The 20277-nt window shown below is 51.9% G+C and overlaps 1 protein-coding gene across 1 annotated transcript in view; it reads left to right on the forward strand.

The window, feature by feature from the left end:
- The window catches only part of LOC120861784 (epididymis-specific alpha-mannosidase-like), a 60530-nt gene extending 41160 nt beyond the window's left edge, over positions 1-19370 (forward strand). The window contains 11 exon segments of the mRNA XM_040237582.1: positions 3119-3257; positions 4082-4215; positions 5793-6067; positions 11550-11741; positions 12233-12485; positions 13565-13675; positions 13753-13968; positions 14705-14821; positions 16920-17024; positions 17370-17490; positions 19133-19370. Of these exon segments, the coding sequence (XP_040093516.1) occupies positions 3119-3257; positions 4082-4215; positions 5793-6067; positions 11550-11741; positions 12233-12485; positions 13565-13675; positions 13753-13968; positions 14705-14821; positions 16920-17024; positions 17370-17490; positions 19133-19230 (1761 nt within the window). The 3' untranslated portion in view covers positions 19231-19370.
- Positions 19371-20277: the final 907 nt, after the last annotated feature.

Genomic DNA, 20277 nt, shown 5'->3' on the forward strand with positions numbered 1-20277 from the left:
TGGCAGGATTTTGAGGAAAACCTAATCTCTTACCTGTCAGCTCAAGGAGTCAGTCGACAGAAGAAAAACCAGTAACCAATAATTTCTCCCTCACTGTATATCCCTCCCTGAGTCAGTGGTGCAAAGATAAACAAGGGTGGGTGGCCCATCAAAAGAGAATACCATTCAGGTGACTGCTTGGCTGCGTCCCTGGGGGGAACTTAGGTGCCTCTTAGCATTGGCAGTTCAGTATATACCCCTGATCCAGTTCTGTCTCACAATGAGGGACTGGGTCCCTCAGAGCAGACACCGCCTTGAGCCACATGAGGTCACCACGGAACCGCAAGTTAGGACCCACACGGACTCCGTAGCCATGAAGGCCATGAAGCCACACAATTGAGCCGGAAGCACAAACGAATCACATTCATTCACATTCCTGTCTCATCCTCCTGGCTGCTCTCTTGAGGGAGATTTAAGATGCCTCTGAACATTGGCAGGTCGGTATAAACTGCCGACCCAGACCAGCCTCACAGGGAGGGATCAAATCCTCCACAGACTGGCCCTGCCTTTCAGCCTTATGAGGTCATCACAGAACTGCAGGTTTTGGATCCTCTCAGGCTCTGTAGTCCGAGGACTGTGTAGCTCACTTCCACTTCCTTCAGTCAGCAATCATGCATAGACAGTAATTCAAGAGGTTATCACAATACCTCCCTTCTCCTGAGTCCCCAGGTCTCCCTATCTGATGCTTCCTTCCTGGGATCTCCAAGGAGGTGATCAGTCTGCTCTTCTCCCCGTTAGGGTAGGGCCTGACTGGGGACTGGCCGCAGGGCCTTACTTAATCCTGTGGCCGTTCCTGGTGAGTTGGTCCATCCCTCCCATGAGTCTGGTCAGGGCTCAGCCACCTGGAGAGTCAGAACGCTGGTCCGAAAGAGAACCCAGAATACCATCAGGTGGTGTGCCACCTCGTCCGTTTCGGGGCTCCTCCACTCCAACCCAGCTGAGCACCCAGTCTGGTGGCTCAGGGGATGGAATGGTTGCAGTCTTGCTGGGGCCTCCAGAAATGTTGCAGAAACCAGTACTCGAGAAACCAAGCACCACACTCAGAGAGTTGGAGAACTCAGGTTTTCCAGAGGAGCTAACACTCCAAGCTCTGAGCCCCGAACACGGGGCATACAGAGTTTTTATACACAGTGATGATTAAGTGCATTTGCAGGGGGCTGGGTGATTGCAAAGAGCAGGACAAGAGTGAGTGAAATATGATCCAGTTCCTAGTATTGTGAGTCCCCACTTTCTGAGACTACGTGACCTGCGTGATCCAGACGTTGCAAGGAGCATGCTGAGTTACAGAGGCAGAAGGAGCAGGAGGTTATGTAAAATTTTAACTTTTCCTCTTCCCCTAGGTCAGCACACCTCCCGGTCCCTGGTCACCACACGTCCACTTTATAGATGAGAGCACAAAGGTCGCCTTTGATCACAAGACACGTGCATGATGAAGCTGCCCCAAGGCAAGGACCATGGCCTGCCTGGGTCAAGCTTGTGGTTAAGGAAGATATACAGCCAGATTGCCGCAGAGAGAAAAGGGCAAAGTGGAGTAGCATTGAAGTCCAGCAATCCAATGCTGGGCTCAAATCTCAGCTCAGTTTTGTGAGCTCAGGCTATTGACTTGCCCTCTCTGAACTCCAATTTCCTCCTTGGAAAATGAGAACCCTATATCCAAATCAATAATACACATAAGTTGTTGGGCTCTGTGCTGCCACAAAGGAAGTTGTTCGTAACTCTGCATCTTACTTGTCCCCACTGTACAGATGGGAAAACTGAGGCTGAAGATCTCCTACAACTTGTCTCTTCACTAGTCAGAAATGGGCCCCACTGCTCATGACATTCATAGTCACTAAAAAGAATTGCTGGCAGTACTAGTCATTGTGCAGGGAGTGAAGGGGATTGACTTTAGCATCCATCAGAGTGGGCGGCCATGTGGCTTCACCTCACAGGGACTCAAGTTTCCCTTCTGTGAAGAGGAGGTCATCCAACCCTACATGGTGCAGACAAGTAATAGGCCGTGTATGGGGCTTTTCTGGAGCAGGTTATCAGCACTTATTGAAAGGTGGTTGCTGAACCATGAAAAACACTGGATTCTTGGCCTCTGGAGGAGAATTCAATCTGGGGCCAGAGATGAGGCTTGATCACTCAGAGCTTTTGTGTAATAAAGTTTTATTAAAGTATAAAAGAGATAGAGATCAGAAGGGGGCAGAAAGAGTATCCCCCTGCCAGTCTTTAGCTGGATGTTATATAGCTACTAGAAATCTGCTAATTAGAGAAAGGAAATGTCTCAAAACTCAGAGAATGGCACCAGGCCCCTCACCCACAACATTCATTGAGGTAACATTAGCACCAGGTGAGTCATCCAGGGCCATAAAATGATTGACATGCATCTTGAAGAAAGGCAGATTTTCATACACATATACAGTTTCATTAACATAGATTAGGAGAACGATGTATGAGTATAACATACTGGTTTGTCGAGTGGGTTCTGAGTCTTTACGGGGAACCAACTTGAAGACAGAGTCTAGGGTAAATACATAGTACATTAACATAGCTTAAGACAAACATTTCCATAAGAAAAATGCATTGGTTAGCTCAAGGTAGGAGAAAAGTTAAGTTCAGGTGGAACCAGGTGTAGTCATGGAAACACAGAATTTTAAGAGAAACCTCTTTTTCAATTTGTATAGAGAAGGGGAAAAAATATAACACTAGTTTGTTTCCTCCTGCCCCTTAAGAGGGAGATAAAAATGTTTGACACTCCTTCGTTTGGAGACCCCTGGCCTTCCTGCTTGTTACCCTCTCATTATGGGATGACTGGGTCATGGAGGGAAGCTGGGGATGGTCCTTTTAGGAAGTCAGTTTTCTGTCCAGAGTCAGGGACACAGTTATGTGTTTTCCCAAGGTCAAAAACACTTGGGCAAGTGCATCGACCTCTCTGACCTCAGTTTCCTCTTCTGTAAAGTGGGAGGAACCCCCAATTCTCCAGCAGCAGCTGCTGAGAGGGAAGGGGAGTCAGGGCCCAGTGGGCATCAGGACAGCAGGTGCTGAGCAGAGGCCGGCCTGACCCCACTCTTGCTCTGCTCTGGTGGGGGTCCAGGTCCAGCACCATGACGCCATCACCGGGACTCATGCCGTCAAGGTTGGTGACATGTTTGTGGAGCACCTGAGCACCGGGATGCAAGGGGTGCACAAGCTGATGGCCTCCATCATCCAGGACAGGTCTCCAGCAAACTCAGGTAAGCGAGGCCCCTGGGGGCACAGTCGGCCATGGCAGGCGTCTTCCAGGTTGCCCTGCCCAACTCTGCCCTCCGCTCTGTGTCTGCGTGCAGTCCCATCCTACTTTCAGAGTCTGGAAGGGCCCTGGGCAGACTGGTGTTAGGAGGGGAGACTTTCTCAGTAAGGGACTTAGAACTGGGTCCTTCCGGCTCCTAGTGGGGCCGGCTACTCCCATGGGCTCAGACGGGCGACTGACTCCAGGCAAGGTGTAGGTGGAGACCCCAGAAAGGCACCCAGCCATGGGAGCTGCCTGGGCAGAGGCCAGGGACTGGTCAGCGTGTGCAGTGTTCAGGGACCTGGCTCTCATCCTGGGGCACATCTGGTGGAGAATGGAGCAGAAAGAGAATCCAGGTTCATACCAAAGAGACCTCCAGTGCTGACCTTGGTGATTGACCTTGACCCTTCAAGCTGCAGAGAACTTGCTGTACATTTCCAAGCTCTCAAGCTTTGGAACCAGGCCTTAGAACATGGGTCATCTAGGACAGCTGACCCTTCTCTCTGCACCTCAGTGTCTGCACCAGGAAAGTGGGCTGACAGGAAGAGATGAGTGAGGAGCTCATGGACCCTCATCTCTGGGTGGACGCTCTCCCACCCATCCTGGGAACCAGGACCCAGCTTGAACAGATGAGGAGGGGGTTGGAGGTCAGATCCCATGTTTCTGCTTGTCCTTCCCCTTTGACTCTGCAGAGCTGGTTCCACCTGCCTCAGTTTCTCTTGTTCTGAGGGGCACCAGGGGTGAGGGGTGGGTCAGGTGGCAGCAGTAGAGCCTGTTCTCTGTGTGCAGGCCCAGAGCCTGGGGGTCAATTTGCGGTGGTCTACAACCCACTGGCCTGGACGGTCACCACCATCATCACCCTGACTGTGGGCTTCCCTAATGTCAGCATCACAGACGAGTCAGCCCGCCCTGTCCCTGCACAGGTAACGGGGGACATCCCATCTATGGTGCATGCCCTGTTGCTGCCCCTGCTTTGGGCAGGGCCCCCAGAAGTGGGCATCTAAAGGGAAGAGGTGACATGCTGCCCTCACTGTGAGGACAGAGTCCTATGGGTGAGTCGCCATCAGGGTCAGTGGATCTACCCGGGGACTGACCCTGGGCTTTGGGCATCTGAGTTGACCAGAAGTCTGCTCTACTCTTCCTGCCCTGGAAGGTCTCATGGTATCTTCAGCTCCATGGGAGGCATCCACCCACTGTCCAGCCTCCCATTGGGAATATATATATATATATATATCTCCCTGTGTACATTTCTACTTCTCATGGGGAAGCCAGCAATAGTCTTCGTTGTGCATCTTTATGGAGGTGCTGTCATAGGGGCAGGCCCCAGCTATGACACCCACATCCTGTGTGGTCCCTCCTCATCTCCTTCCCAGACCTGGAGCTAGACTTGGTTCTAGAGGTGACCCTACTATTACCAAGCCAGCCATTTCTTGAAGAGGTGAGAGAGGTAATGCCATCAGTCCATCATTCTGGCCCTGGCCCCAGATGAATGCTCATCCCTGGACTCTGGAACCATCCTGGGATTCAAGAAACAAACACAGAAATGGACAGTTAAGGCGTGGGGGGATGACCTGGCAGGCAGGGCAGTGATCCTTAGCTGAGACAGAGGAGGAAGATTCCTCTATGCCAGGGTTGGGAGACACGAGGGTGTTGGGTTGAGTAGACCCGACACATAACATCCCCTTCCCCGCCCAAAGGCACCACCCACTAAATGCTCTTAAATACCGCTGAACACCTAGTATGTGCCGGGCATTGCTCTAGGCCCTGGAGAAACTTTAATAATCATGTGGACAATGATCCCTGCTCCTATGGGGCTTCTATTCTAGTGGGGGATGCAGGAAAGAAGACAATACAAAAGTGTAGGAGTGACAGATGACAATTGTGGTGGAGGAAATCCTTCAGGACAGGGTTGGGGTGTGAGGTGGCAGCAGGTGTCTTCTTTAGCTCAGAGAAAGGCCGTGCTGGAGACTATGAAGTGAAACATGAGTTTCTTCATAGATCCCCCAACCCTCTGCACAGGACTCAGAAATGACAAGTGTTCCCTAGAAAGTGAAGGACCTGCTGCATGGACCCAGTGTCCTCATTCAACTCCCTTCCTTGAATCAGATGACATGGAGATGGAGAAAGTCCTGCAGGATAATCTGGAAACCTCCCTCCTTGGGAAAATTGGAGGATTAAGAGACAAGGGAACCCCCTTCAAAGAGGTCAAGGGAACAGCATGAACAATGGCTCAGAGGCAGGAACAGGAGGGAATGTGCGAAGAGGACAGGTGGTTTGCAGCCCCGATGGAGAACGAGGAAGGAGGGAGAAGAGGTTGAACCCTTTTGAGCAGGGAGCGTGCAGGAGGGGAGCCAGCTCAGCCCCCTGTTGAGTGACCCAACTGTCTCTGTGCAGAGCAAGCACTCCATCCGCCAGGTGTGTAAGCCCAGGGTTTCCAAGGAGACTGAGGCATCTTCCGTCCCTGACATCCATCATTCTTCTTGTCCCTCAGGCCTTTCAGGTCCAGAGTTCAAAGGAGATGCCCTCTGCCTATGACTTGCACGTGCTGACCACGATCCCAGGACTCAGTTACCAGCACTACAGCATCCGGCCCAGCAGGAGTTCCCAGGAGGCCACTGGAGAGACTGCACCCTTTGTGGCCAGCACCCAGCATTTTGGACACAGACTCAGGAGACGTGGCGGACAAATGGGCTGCCACCTGGTACCTGTGGAGAATGACTGCTACACCGTGTTCTTGGACACAGATACCAACCTGATGCACAGCATCTGGGAGAGGTGAGGTGCAGTCATTGCTGCCTCTGAGGCCAGGAGGACCCTGGACCTGGGCAGGTGATGCCCCACATGGGTCTCCATTTCCTCAGCTGCAGGGCGAGGGTGTGATGGTGGGGGAGCTCCCTGCAGTGCAAACAGGTTTATGTCTAGTTGTGGGAATCTAAGCCAGGTCCATACAGCCTTTCTTGAACTTGTTTATTCCAAAGATTTTAATCCTCAGAAAATGGGGTATTTACTAACACACCCTGGGAAAATATACTAATCATGAGATCAACTTTTTTAAAACTGAGAGCCACATGAAATCCATCTATTCACCCATGGTCCCATCCACTATGCACTCACGCAAGCACTTATCTATGCATCTAACCTTCCCGGTTTCCATCCATCATCCATCCATCCTCCATCCACCCAACCATCCATCCAGCCGTGCATCATCCATCCATCCATCTGTCCATCCACCCATCCACTGAACTATTCACTCACTACCAGCTATTTGTTGGGAGCAGAGAGGGCAGCTGAGCCCCAGGAAAGGCCCCAGAGTTTGAAGTCAGCACTGTCCATGATGAGGTCACATGATAGGCAGTTTCGATACCTCTTCAGCTCTTTGTCCAATGCACCCACTTCTGTTTCTTGATGTGATCTCCTAACAGGAGCAGAAGTTTGCCAGGGAGAGGGGAAAGGAACCTGGAGTGGGGGGCCAGGCACCGGGCAGAAAGTGAGGTAAGGAAAGAGAAGGAAGAGGCAGCCAGAGAAAGGGCGGAAGACAGGGCACATTGGTCTGAGATGAGTGTCACCTGCAGCTCACCCCTGTCATCTGTCAGCAGTCTGCAAGCACAGACCTGGACCCCCTAGATGGGGCTCCCTCCACCAGACAGCCCACAGGTCCTTCTTGAGAGGGCATGAGGACGTAGTCAGGGCTGACTGCAGAGAGTGTGGTGGAGCAGAAGAAATGGGCTGTCACCCCAGCAGGCTGTGAGTGACTGTCCCCCCATGCTTTGAAAGGTGGAGTCTGCAGGCCAGCTTGAGCTCTGCCATCACTCAGGCCCCATGCCCCTTCTTCAACACCCCTGAACAGCCAGGTCCACCTCGCCACCCCATTCTTCCCTCCCTCAGGAACCCCGTCCCTAAGCCAGGACCCCACACGGTGCTCCCCAGGGGGAGGGCACATGTCCTGCTGGCCACCTTCCTTACCCTGTGTGTCTTCAGGTGCTTTTGTCTATGGGGAGGACAGCGTGTTCCTTATGGGGCCGCTCCACATCCCAGTAGGGGAACCACCAGCGCCCGCTGCAGAGTCAAAGAGGGGAGGCTGCGGGGACTGAGAAAGGGTGGTGCAGAGTGGGCATGGCAGGGATGAGGCCCCTGGAGCCAGGTGTGAGGCTGAAGGGCAGGAGGGAGTCTGAGAGGAGGGGGCAGTGGTTCCTGGGAAGGACCCGCATGTGCAAAGGCCTAAGGCAGGGAGCCAGCATGTGCACAGACCACCCCAGGGCAGTTTTGCTGGAGGAGGGCCTTTTTTCTTGTATATATGTCAAGGGTGTTGCTGAAATTCGCATACCATCTGGGTCATCACTTTACACTGTACACATCTGTGCTGTTCCCTGTGATCACAGCGTTGTACAGGCATCTCCACACTCAGGTTAGGACATTTACATCACCCCCAAGAGAATCCTCACATGTCCTTTCACCTCCCTCAGGGACCTGGCTTCCCTACTGGCTCAGATGGTAAAGAATCCAACTGCAATGCAAGAGACCTGGGTTCAATCCTTGGATTGGGAAGATCCCCTGAAGAAGGACATGGCAACCCACCCCAGTAATCTTGCCTGGAGAATCCCATGGACAAAGGAGCCTGACAGACTAGAGTCCATGGGGTTGCAAAGAGTCAGACACCACTGAGCAACTAAGCACACACACAGGGCTACCCGGCTAGTGGAATCTTCTGGACTTGCTTAGTTTAGAGATTTCATTCAATGGAATCACACCCTATGGGGCCTTTTGGAGCCTGGTATCCTTCACACGGTTGTTGTTGTTCTGTCGCTACCACGTGTCCAACTTTGTGACCCTATCAATTGCAGTGCCCCAGGCTCCTCTGTCGTCAACTCCCTCCAGGAGTTCACTCATATTCATGTCCATTGAGTCAGTGATGCCATCCAACCATCTCATCCTCTGTCACCCCCTTCTCCTCCTACCATCAATCTTTCTCAGCATCAGAGTCTTTTCCAATGAGTCTGCACTTCTCATCAGATGGCCAGCGTTTTGAAGCTTCAACTTTAGCATCAGTCCTTCCAATGCATATTCAGGGTTGATTTCCTTTAGGATTGACTGGTTTGATCTCCTTGCAGTCCAAGGGACTCTCAAGTCTTCCCAAGCACCACAATTTGAAAGCATCAAATCTATGCCTGTATGGTCCACTTCTCCCATCTTTGCATGACTATTTGAAAAACCATAGCTTTGACCATACAGACCTTTGCTGGCAAAGTGCTATCTCTGCTTTTTTAGTATGCTGTCTAGGTTTGTCATAGCTTTCCTTCCAAGGAACAAGTGTATTTAAATTTCTTGGCTGCAGTCACCATCTGCAGTGATTTTGGAGGTAGAAATTAAGTCTGTCACTGTTTCCATTTTTCTCTCTTCTATTTGCCATGACGTGATGAAGAACAGATGCCATAACCTTAGTTTTTGAATGTTCAGATTTAAGCCATCTTTTTCACTCTCATCTTTCACCCTTATCAAAAGGGTCTTTAGTTCCTCTTCATTCTCTACCATTAGAGTGGTATCAGCTGCATATGTAGGGCTTCCCTGATAGGTCAGTTTGTAAAGAATCCACCTGCAATGCAGGAGACCCAAGTTCAATTCCTAGGTCGGGAAGATACTCTGGCAAAGGAATAGGCTACCCAGTCCAGTATTCTTGGGCTTCCCTTGTGGCTTAGCAGGTAAAGAATCCACCTGAAATGCAGGAAACCAGGGTTTAATCTCTGGTTTCAGAAGATCCCCTGGAGAAGGGAAAAACTACCCACTCCAGGATTCTGGCCTGGAGAATTCCATGGACTGTAAAGTACATGGGGTTGCAAAGAGTCAGACACAACTAGGGATTTTCACTTTCACTTTCATCTGCATATCTCAGATTGTTGTTCTGATGGCAATCTTGATTCCAGCTTGTGGTTCAACCAGCCTGACATTTTGCATGATGTACTCTTCCACGCAGCATCATATTTCCAAGTTTCACTCACATTGCAGTGTGAGTGAGACCCAGTTCCTCTGTGGAGCTGATTTATATTCCATTGACAGATATTCCTGGGTTCATTTATCCAGTCCTCACCTCATGGACATGTGGGTGGTTTTCATTCTGGAGCTTTTGAGAATAAGTCCACTGTGAACATGAATGTATAAGATTTTGTGTTGACAAAAGCTTTCCTTTCTCTTGGGTCATTTCCTAGGAGTGAAATTGTTTGGTCACAGGAAACTCTATGTTTAACACTTTGAGAAATTGTTGGACTGTGTCCCACCCAGCTGCACCATTTTTCAATCTTATCCAAAACTGGGAGGGTCTGATTTCCCCATATCCCCCCTACATTTGTATTAACTGCCCATTCCATATAGCTACCCTAGTGCATGTGATGTGCTATTTCACTGTGGCTTTGATTTCCAACCCTATGGACTGTAGATGTTAAGCATCTATTCATGGGCCTCTTGGCCTTTTGTGCATCTTCTCTGGTGAAATGTCTTTTTAGATGCTTTGCCCATCTCAAAATTGGGCTGTTCTTTACTGTGGAGTTGTAAGAGTTCTTTCAACTTAGGAAGAATTACTATGAACAAACCTTGTGAAGGTGATGGAATTCCAGCTGATCAATTTAAAATCCTAAAAGATGATGTTGTTATAGTGCTGCACTCAGTATGTTAGCAAATTTGAAAAACTCAGCAGAGGCCATAGGACCTTAAAAGGTCAGTTTTCATTCCAGTCCCAAAGAGGGGCAATGCCAGAGAATGTTCCAACTACTGTACAGTTGCTCTCATTTCACATGCTGGCAAGGATGTATTCAAAATCCTTTAAGCTAGGCTTCAGTGGTATGTGAACTGAGAAATTCCCTGAACCAGAGGTCAAATTGCCAACATATGTCAGATCAGGGAAAAAGCAAGGGAATTCCAGAAAAACATCTATTTCTGCTTCATTAATTATACTAAAGCCTTGGATTTGGATCAGAAGAAACTGTGGAAAACTCTTAAAGAAATAGGAACAGCAGACCACCTTACCTATCTCATGAGAAAACTGTATACAACTCAAAAAGCAACAGTTAGAACTGGACGTGGAATAACCAACTGGTTCCAAATTGGGGAAGGAATTCCTCATGGCTGTATATTGTCACTTTGACTATTTAACTTATATGCACAGTGCATCCCGTGAAGTGCCAGGCTGAATGAATCACAAGGGGGAATCTAGATTGCCAGGAGAAATATCAACAATCTCAGATATGCAGATGATACTAATATAAAGGCAGAAAGTGAAGGAGAAACCTAAGAGCCTCTTGATGAAGGTGAAAGAGGAGAGTGAAAAAGTTGGCCTAAAACTCAACATTCAAAACACTAAGATTATGGCATTGGATCCCATCACATCTTGGCAAATAAAAACAGGAAAAATGGAGAGAGTGACAGATTTTACTTTCTTGGGCTCCAAAAATTACTGTAGCAGGTCATGATGTAACATGAAATTAAAGATCCTTGTTCCATGGCAAAAAAGCTATGTGAAATCGGCACAGTATATTAAAAAATAGAGATATCATTTTACCAACAAATATCTATATACCTAAAGCTTTGGTCTTTGCAGTAGTCTTGTGAGGGTTTGAGAGTTGGACCATAAAGAAAACTGAGTGCCGAAAAATTGATGTTTTTGAAATGTGGTACTGCAGAAGACTCTTGAGAGTTCATTGGACTGCAAGGAGATCAAACTAGTCGATCTGAAAGGAAATTAACCCCCGATATCCATTGGAAAGACTGATGCTTAAGCTGAAGCTCAAATACTTTGATCATGTGATGGGAAGAGCCCATTAATTGGAAAAGATCTTGATGCTGGGAAAGATGGAAGGCAAAAGGAGAAGGGGACAGCAGAGGGTGAGACGGTTAGATAGCATCACCAACTCAATGGACATGAATTTGAGCAAACTCCAGGAGATAGTGAAGAGCAGGGAAACCTTATGTGCTTTAGTGCATGGGGTCAGAAGACTCGGACATGACTTAGCAACTGAACAACAGCAACAGCCAGGAAAGGGACAGGATCTGATGTCATGTGAGCTCTGGTGGGTCCATACCGCTCTTCTCCAAACTAAGTGCATGAGCTTCACTGAGTGAGCTCACAAATGTCACTGCTGCACTTAGGAGGTTGTTTGTGATCCCTCCTTGGCCCAGGCTGGCATCTCCAGAGGCTCTGTCAGCCTGGGTCCCAGAATGAGGATGAGATGGCCATCACGATGACACTCCTTTCTCTTTCCTTTCTGTGCAGGCAGAGTAACCGAACAGTACGGGTGACCCAGAGTTTCATGGAGTATCATGTGAAGAGTGATGTCAATCATGGCCCCATTTCAGATAATTATGTGTTTACACCCAACGGTAAAGCAGAGCCAGCGTGGGAAGCTGTAAGGATGGAGATCGTGGAGGGGCCGCTGGTGACTGAGATCCGGCAGTACTTCTACAGGTGAGGGCGGCCCCCTGGTTGTGCTCAGCACATGGAAGTGCTCATAGGCAGGGGAATGAGGAAATGAAGGCCCGTCATGCTTCAGACACCCAGCTCCTGGACCTGGGCTTGGCACACGGTCCTTCCTCCATGGAAGTTGGATGAAGTTATGAGCTGCTCCAGTCTCTGCAGTCTTGCTCTGCTTGCCTGCGCTGTGTCACCTTGGTGGTACCTAAGTCCAGAGGTGGGACAGGAGCCCACGGTGGCAGTGACGAGACCAGTTCTTGTGTTTTCATGAGCAGGACAGACAGAGCTGCCTGGGTATGACTGGGTAATCAGAACCTTCAGAGAACTGGCTTGCTCCTGTTCTATTGCCTAAGCAGGCTCCCTGTACCCCTGGCGGCAGGAAGGACAGAGAGAGGGAAATGGAAGGAGAGGAAGGAAGAAAGGAGAAGGGCAGGGAGTCCAGAAGGCTTCCAAGTCTTGACCTACCTCTCCTGCTTCTCCTCCAGGGAGGTGAACGACAGTGAGCCCACGTTCGCCATCTTCTCCTGGCTGGCCCGTGGGCCCCAGGGCTCTGACGGGGAGCTGCTCTGCCATCGCATACAGCAGGAGTACCGGGTGGGCCCCTTAGAGCTGAACCGCGAGGCCATCCTGAGGACAAGCACTGATCTGAACACGGGGCGGGTCCTCCACTCGGACAACAATGGCTTCCAGATGCAGCGCAGGCCCTACCGGCAGAACGTGTGGAACACCATCGCTCGGGTACGCCCTGAGCTGTCCTGGGATGTAGCAGCCACAGATCCAGTCCTGGTGGCCATTTTCCAGAAGGCAGGAGAGCCCCCTTAGGTCGAGAGCATCTCCCAGAGCCCCGCTGCCCTGAGTCTGCCCCTAGGGGCTGCGGCCCAGGCATGTTCAGACCTGGTCTCAGAGTCTGGGGCCGCCGTGTGTGAGGTGTGTCCGGGTCCTATTCCATCAATGGGTGACCTACTGGGGGTTGCTTGAGGATTAAGCATGTGGTATCTGGCTAGGCCTGAATGGGGTGTGACCTTCCTCTGCTGCTCTGAGCTGAGCCAAAGCCTGGCTGCCAGGGAGGGCTGAGCAGGGGCTGAACTCCAAAATTAGTCAGCTCCCAGGGCCTCGCCCTCCAAAAGCGTGACCTTAGCTGAGTCCTTGGGTGTCCCTGGGCCTCGGTGCTCTCCTGGGAAGTGAAGTGTGCTGAGCACTGGGATGATCCAGGGAGCAGTGCCGTGCTGACCACCCCCTGGGCCTCCGTCCCTGTTAGCTGTCTCTCCTTCCACCGGGGCCCTGAGAATGGGTGTGGTTCCTCCCTGCTCTGTCTTCCTTGAACCTCTGTCCCTTCAACTCTGCAGCTGTTCCTCACCCACTGTGGCCTGGGCTCCAGAGAGTCTGGGGAAATCAGCCCAGGACATCTTGCTCCAGTAGAACAAACAAATAGAAAAAAAGGTTGTATGAGCACTTTCCAGCCCAGACACCAGCCCCTGTCTATTTGGAACCCCTGGCTGGGGGCCATCCCTGGCTGGACTGGGGACAGATGCCTCATTGTCTCCCTGCACCAGGGGGACCTTTTGGGCACATTTTATAGATGGGGAAACCGAGGCTTGGCCGGGCTGGGTCCCCCAGGGCATAAGGGCAGTGGAGCTGTATTTGAAACCCAGTGTGTCCATCTCAAAAGTCAGAGCCCATCCCATCACTACTGTGCCACCCTGGGCTGCTGCTGTGCCCATGCAGGAGGCCACCTGGGGCCAGAGGGAGACCCTGGACCTGCTGGCTGACCTGGCCCACTGCCCCCACCACCAGCCTGCCAATGTTTCTGTCCACAGAATTACTACCCCATGGTCCAGTCGGCTTTCATCGAGGACTTACCAAGCAGGCTGGTGCTGCTGTCCGAGCAAGCACATGGTGTCTCCAGCCAAGGGAACGGGCAGGTGGAGGTAGGAGGAGGCCCCTCTGGTCACTCTTGGGGACCCCAGGGCCCAGGAAGGCCCAGTCAGACAGTTGTCCCCTGCAGGTCATGCTCCACCGGCGGCTGTGGAACAATGACAAGTGGGCCCTCAACAACGACCTCACACTGAACGACTCCTCAGTTGTCCACCCAGTGTTCTGGCTCCTGCTGGGACCCAAGACACTCACCAGTGGCCTGAGCCAGAGGAGCGGGCTGGCGCTGCAGCACCGGCCCGTCGTGATGCTCAGAGAGATGAACGGTGAGGTGGGGGGTCCCTTCAGTGCACCTGTCATCACTGCCCAGGGTGAGGCGACCTGTCTAGTGCTGGAGCTGAGCTGGTGCCTGCAGGGATCTGGGCTACTATGGGGCAGAAAGTGACCAGGGACCTCAGATCTAAGCCCCTCCTTGTAAACATGGGCATCCTGAGGTTAAAGAAGTTTCAGTGACTTGCTCAAGGTCATACAGCTAGTATGAGGAAATGAAACTCCTCTTTCAAGAGCAGAGATCTCAGAGAAAGGTTCTGATTGGCCCCAATCGAATCATATGACCCGAGCCTGACGAATCCCTGTGGCCTGGGAACTAAAAGGGGATGGCAGCTTCAGATGGAGCCCAGAGTTGAACAGAGCATCTCCTGGAAGAGGAGGGCTCAGTCCCTCTGGGCAGAGGCAGTGATAGATGACAGCACGGGAGCTGGCTTCCCAGAATTTTTCACAGAGCAGGTCTCTGTGTAAACTCGCTGCATTTTCTGGAAGAAATGGCATCTTCTCTCTGGTCTCAGTCTCCCCATCTGCAGTTTTGAAAGGGCTGGACTAGAGATTCAAGGCACTTTGGGGCATTTGCACCAGCAGGTGCTTCCGGCTGCCTGCGGTGTGGTTGAGGGAAAGAGATCAGATTAAATGGGGGCCTTAGTATGGAGAGCTAAGAATGCTGAGAGGAGAGTTTGGCCCAAAGCCTCTCCTTGTTGTCCATCTGCCTTGCAGAAACTGCCCACAGAGGCATTTGGAATGGTTCTTGGAAGCAAGAGGCTGTGACACTCCCCTCAAGTGTCCACCTGCAGATCCTCAGCATCCCCGGCTGGAAGTACAGCTCGAACCACACAGAGCACCTGCGGACTCTCCAGAAAGGTGAGGCAGGTGTTCAGGTGGCCAGACTCACTCCTGCCTCCCCATGTCAGCCAGTCCCCAGCCCTTCACAGTACAAAGGACTCTCCTCAGAGTCTTCCAGGCTCTGTGAGTTCACCTGGTTCCCTTATCTGCCCAGAGGAATCTGAGGCCCTCAGGGAGGCAGGTCACTCAGCAAGCAGAAACAAGGTGCATCTGGATGACGTCAGATGCTGTGACTGTGTACAGAGGGAAGGCCCCAGCAAGGGATCAGGGAGGGCTTCCTGGAGGAGGAAACAACTGCCAGGAACCCATTAGTCATATTGGGGTTGCTGCACCTTATCTGCTCCCTTAACTCCATGCTTCTCAAAGGATGGACTGACTGTGCCTCAGCCACTCCCCCGCTCCAAGAGACCCACCAAGGGCTGGCACACTCCAAGTGTCTGTGAAATGAGGAGAAGGTGGAAAAAGGCAGAGGCCAAAGGTCATCTTTGTACCTGATAGAGGGGTGTTGCCAACTGTGGCTCAACTCTGTAGACATGAGAATTCTAACACTGACCCACAGCATCTCCACTTGTCACAGAAGGTGAGATGGGGGAGCCCCACCTGTGGTGACAGAGCCTCCTCTACTGTTGTGTGTGTCAGGCTAAGTGCACTGAGAACACAACTTCCGGGGGCAGCTTGTGCCAAAGAGGAGGCCAAGGGGGCTGGGCTGGGCAAGCCCATCCTCCTAGAGAGACATCGGCAGAGACTGAATCAAGGGAGCCACAGGGGATGGCGTGAGGCCTGCTGCCTCTCATGATGCTTGAATCCTCAAGGAATCTCCACCAGCATGATCATTGCCATCATTATCACTGTCTTCACCATTGTTGTCATCACCATCACAGTCATAATCACCACACCATCATCACCATCACCACCATCACCACGTTCACCATCACCGCCACCATCACCATCAGCATCACCATCACCATCAGCATCACCATCACCATCAGGACCATCACCACCATCACCACAATCACCACACAATCATCACCATCACCACCATCATCACCATCAGCGTCACCATCACCATCACCATCATCACCACACCATCATCACCATCATCACCATCAGTGTCACCATCACCATCATCAGCACACCATCATCACCATCACCATCACCACAATCATCATCACCATCACCACCACCATCATCACAACCACCATCATCACCATCACCACCATCACCACCATCATCACCATCACTGCCATCACCAACATTATTACCATCACCATCATCACCACCACCACCATCACACCATCAGGACCATCATCATCATCACCATCACCACAATCACCACCACCATCATCATCATCACGGTCATCATCACCACCATCACACCATCAGGACTATCACCATCATCACCGTCACCACCATCATCACCAACATCACCATCTTCATCACCATTATCCTGGTCAACTTCATGTTCTGCTCTGAGAAGTCCTTCCCTGATTCTAGAGCTCCAGTTCCTAATCTCAGCATTTGAATGGAGACAAGAGACATTACAGAGCTCTTGGGCTGCAGTAACAAGGAGCCCACACGCTCTCAGTCCTCACACAGCACAGGTCATTTCGACCCTGTGCTCTATGGGGTTGGCAGCATGGGTCTTCTCATTTGGTCACCAAGGACCCAGCAGGTGGAAGCTGTATTACAACACATTTCCTAGGTCTTGGTGGCAATGACCTGACACATCAACCCTGAAGATGGTGCCTCATCTTCAGGGTTATGAGGCCATACCCCCCTTCACAGTGGCCAAGCCAGAGAGAATCTTCCAGAGAACTGGAAGGTGGAAGGACAAGCCCAGTGAAGACCCCATCAGTGAATAAGAATCAGCGCTGGCTTCAGTGTGGGTGGTGGGAGGCGGTCACTTTGGTGCACCTCAGGTGGAATCCTGCCCCTTCCTTCTTTATGCACACCAGCTGTGTGCCTGGGCAAGTGCCCGCCCCTCTCTGAGCCTTGTTTGGTCATCTGAGAAGTGGGGCTGTGTTAGCTGCCTCTGAGGGAGGGTGAAGATGTGAAAGGGAGGTGAGAGTGTAAAGTGCCAGGCCGAGACTGTGTCCTCATGCCACCTTCTGTCCCCAAGACCGAAAGCACGAGGCCAAGGCAGACCTCCGCCGTGTCCTGCTGCGGCTCCAGCACCTGTATGAGGTGGACCAGGACCCCGTGCTGTCTCAGCCTGTGACAGTGAACCTGAGGGTAACCTGTCCCTCCCATGTACTCTGACATCACTGAGTCAGGCCCCCAGGAAGAGGCACCCTTGGGAGACAAACCCTGGGGACTGGGTGTTTGCTGGGGCAGCCACACCTGCCTGCCACCTGCTGGAAGTGCTGATCCAGCTCGGCACTTCGGAGCAGCTCCTTTTGGCCTCAGTTCCTCATCTGTAAAATGGGACTGCCCCTCCTCCCATCGGGACTTGCGCTACGATTGTGGGGGATGCTGGGCGCTGGGCCCTGGGCCCTGGTGTGGCTGCCCTTCTTCATCGGGTTCTCTGCTCAGATCTGCGGTCCAGGTGCTCACCCCTCCCTGTGCTCTGTCCTGCAGTCTGTGCTGGGGGGACTGGGCTCCGTGGTGTCCGTGGAGGAGCGCTCACTCACAGGGACCTGGGACATGAGGACGATGAGCCGCTGGACCTGGAGCACGAGGGACCCTCACCGCCACAGAGGTTCGGACACCCTGGTCCTGACCCCGCCCCGGGTCCCCAGCCTGACCCCCAGCCAGACCCCAGCTCTGCCCCTAAGGCCTGTGTGACCTTGAAGTGGTGCCCTCCTGCCCCAAGTCTAGGTCTTCCTGCATCTACCACAGAAGGTTCACGAAGTCTTCAGGAGAGTTATCACACAGACTATGTATGTAGGTTGTGTGTGCATGAGTCTGAGGCCACACACCCTCTCCCTGCCTTGGGTGAGCCTCATCTATTTTTTTTAGGTGAGCCTCATCTTGCAAGCCGGAGAAGGCAATGGCACCCCACTCCAGTACTCTTGCCTGGAAAATCCCATGGATGGAGGAGCCTGGTGGGCTGCAGTCCATGGGGTCACTGAGAGTTGGACACGACTCAGTGACTTCACTTTCAATTTTCACTTTCCACTTTCATGCATTGGAGAAGGCAATGGCAATCCACTCCAGTGTTCTTGCCTGGAGAATCCCAGGGACGGAGGAGCCTGGTGGGCTGCCGTGTATGGGGTCACACAGAGTCGGACACGACTGAAGCGACTTAGCAGCAGCAGCAGCATCTTGCAAGCATACCCTCAGGGGTTCTGACATTTGCCCTGCTGTGCATTGCACTGTGACACACAGTTAGCTCCCGCAAACCACTGCCTGCTTTACTACTCCATCTGTGTTGTTCCCTCTACCTAGAATGCCCTTGTCCCCTTTATGTGGGCATCTCCTAATGGGGCTCTTCCAGGTCCAGGGTTGAATCCAGGGCCTCCTCTGCTCTCCCCTCTCCCTTAGTTTGCCCTGACCCATTTAGCTCCTCTTTGTCTACTGCACACGGCATAGTCTGGCTACATAGGTAGACACTTTGTCAGTCTTGACAGACGGATTGATAGAAGGCTGGTTAGTTGGGAAAAAAGGATATAAAGAAGGGTGGAAGGTAAGTGAATGCTGGACAGGTGGGTGATTGAGTGATAGATGGTTGGAAGGATGAAAGGAAGGAAGAAAAGAAGATGGATGGGTAATGGATGGGTGGATGGATGGATGGATGAGGAAAGGAATGATGAAAGGAAGGAAAGAAGATAGAAGATGGACTGTTGAGTAGATGGGGAACGGATGGATGATTAAATGATGAATGTTTTGATGGATAGATTGATGCATGGATGGAAGGATGGATGGATGACCATGTTTCAGCCCAAGGAGGAAGCCTAAACCCCAGGGTGTGACCCCTCAGTGGAGTCCATTGAGATCAAGGGCAGGGCCCACTAATGGCCTTACTGATAAAGCTCTTAGGAATTGAGTTCCACACCCTATGGGAATAGGAGGCCATGAGAGGGACCAGGGCCCCCTCAGTGAGGCCTCAGTGAGAAGGCTCTAATGCACATATACAGGGCCGCAACCCATGGAGATATGAGGCCAAGTGGGGCCAGGACCCCCTGTACATGCCTTCACTGTGCTGTCCCTCAGAGGAGGCCAGAAATGAAAGAATCCCCCCGGCAGTGCAGTCCTGTCAAGAGGGGTCAGCTGAGGGTTATAACCACAGTGGGAGCCACAGACGCAGCAGGAGCTGTGTTGCCAGGGGGATGCTGGGAGGAGGGGACCTGGGGAAGCAGGTGGTCCAGGGGCCAGGCTGGACTGACCCTCTCTGCTCCCAGGCAACTCCAGTCGGCCCTCGCCACTGCCAAGAGGCCCCACGGTTACCATCTACCCGAAGGAGATCCAGACATTCTTCATTCACTTTCAAGAGCAATGAACCCCTGGCAGATTCTTGCTCCCAGGACACAGAAAAGCAGCCTAGAGGGATGAGGGGAAAGCTGCCAATCTGGTGGGCTAAGGGCAGGAAATGGATGGATGGGGGTGTTCTGACTTCTTAAATAAAATTGCATTAAGGACCTGTGTCTTCCCCTGCCCACTGGAGCCAGCCCTCTCTTTCCTCTCCTATCACAGGCAGTAGCTTCACACACGCTCACACTCCTGCTTCACCTGCAAGAATCAAAGCCAGGAAGTTCTCCCAAAGACAGAAGGAAATAATCCCCAGTGATACCAAAATGCCTGCAGCCTTGCTAGATCTCAGCAAGTCCTCCAGTGTTAACAGTGGCCCTGCTGTGTGACTAGTGACCTGAGGTGCCAGGAGCCAGCACAGTGGGGACAAGAGGACTTCACGGCCCATGGTTTCTGTGTTGGGAAAGCTGTGGAAAGGTTATTCCTGGCTGGAGCTGTAGAAACACCTCACAGATACAGCTTGAGGCCCCCTCTTCCTGTAGGGTCCCCTGCATCCTGCACTGGGAAATATCATCTGCACTCCCTGCAAAAAAGAAATGCTGACAGGAAATCTATCATTGAGCTGAGGCAGACATATCGAGGAGTCTGTTCGGGGTGACTCAGGCACCCAGCAGAGGGCTTCTTGTGGTGGCCCCAATGCTCTCTCAGGTTGGATTTTTTCCCTAAACAGAAAAAGGCAAACACAGCAGCTACATGCAGGAAGGTGCATCCAGTCTCCTCTTCCAGAAGAGTCTTGAAAAAGTTGAGGATGGTTGAGAAAAAAGACCACTGGGCACTATCCTCTGGGAGGTGAGGCAGGCAGCTGGGATGGATGCTAAGCCAGTTTCAGCATTATGAATTGTTGGGAAGAGTGATGTCCATGAGCACTCATGGGGCTGGCTGAGGTCAAGGGGCCCTCTGATCTTATGCTGCCTTGACCTGGAATGGCAAGAGGTGGTGTGGCCAAGCAGAGCCTTTGGGGGTCATTCCAAGAAAACCCCCAAAACTCCCATCTGGGCTGTTGGTGGAGCCAAACTCC

The sequence above is a fragment of the Oryx dammah genome, unplaced genomic scaffold (genome assembly GCF_014754425.2).
Source record: "Oryx dammah isolate SB20612 unplaced genomic scaffold, SCBI_Odam_1.1 HiC_scaffold_3, whole genome shotgun sequence".
Classification (NCBI taxonomy): Eukaryota; Metazoa; Chordata; class Mammalia; order Artiodactyla; family Bovidae; genus Oryx; species Oryx dammah.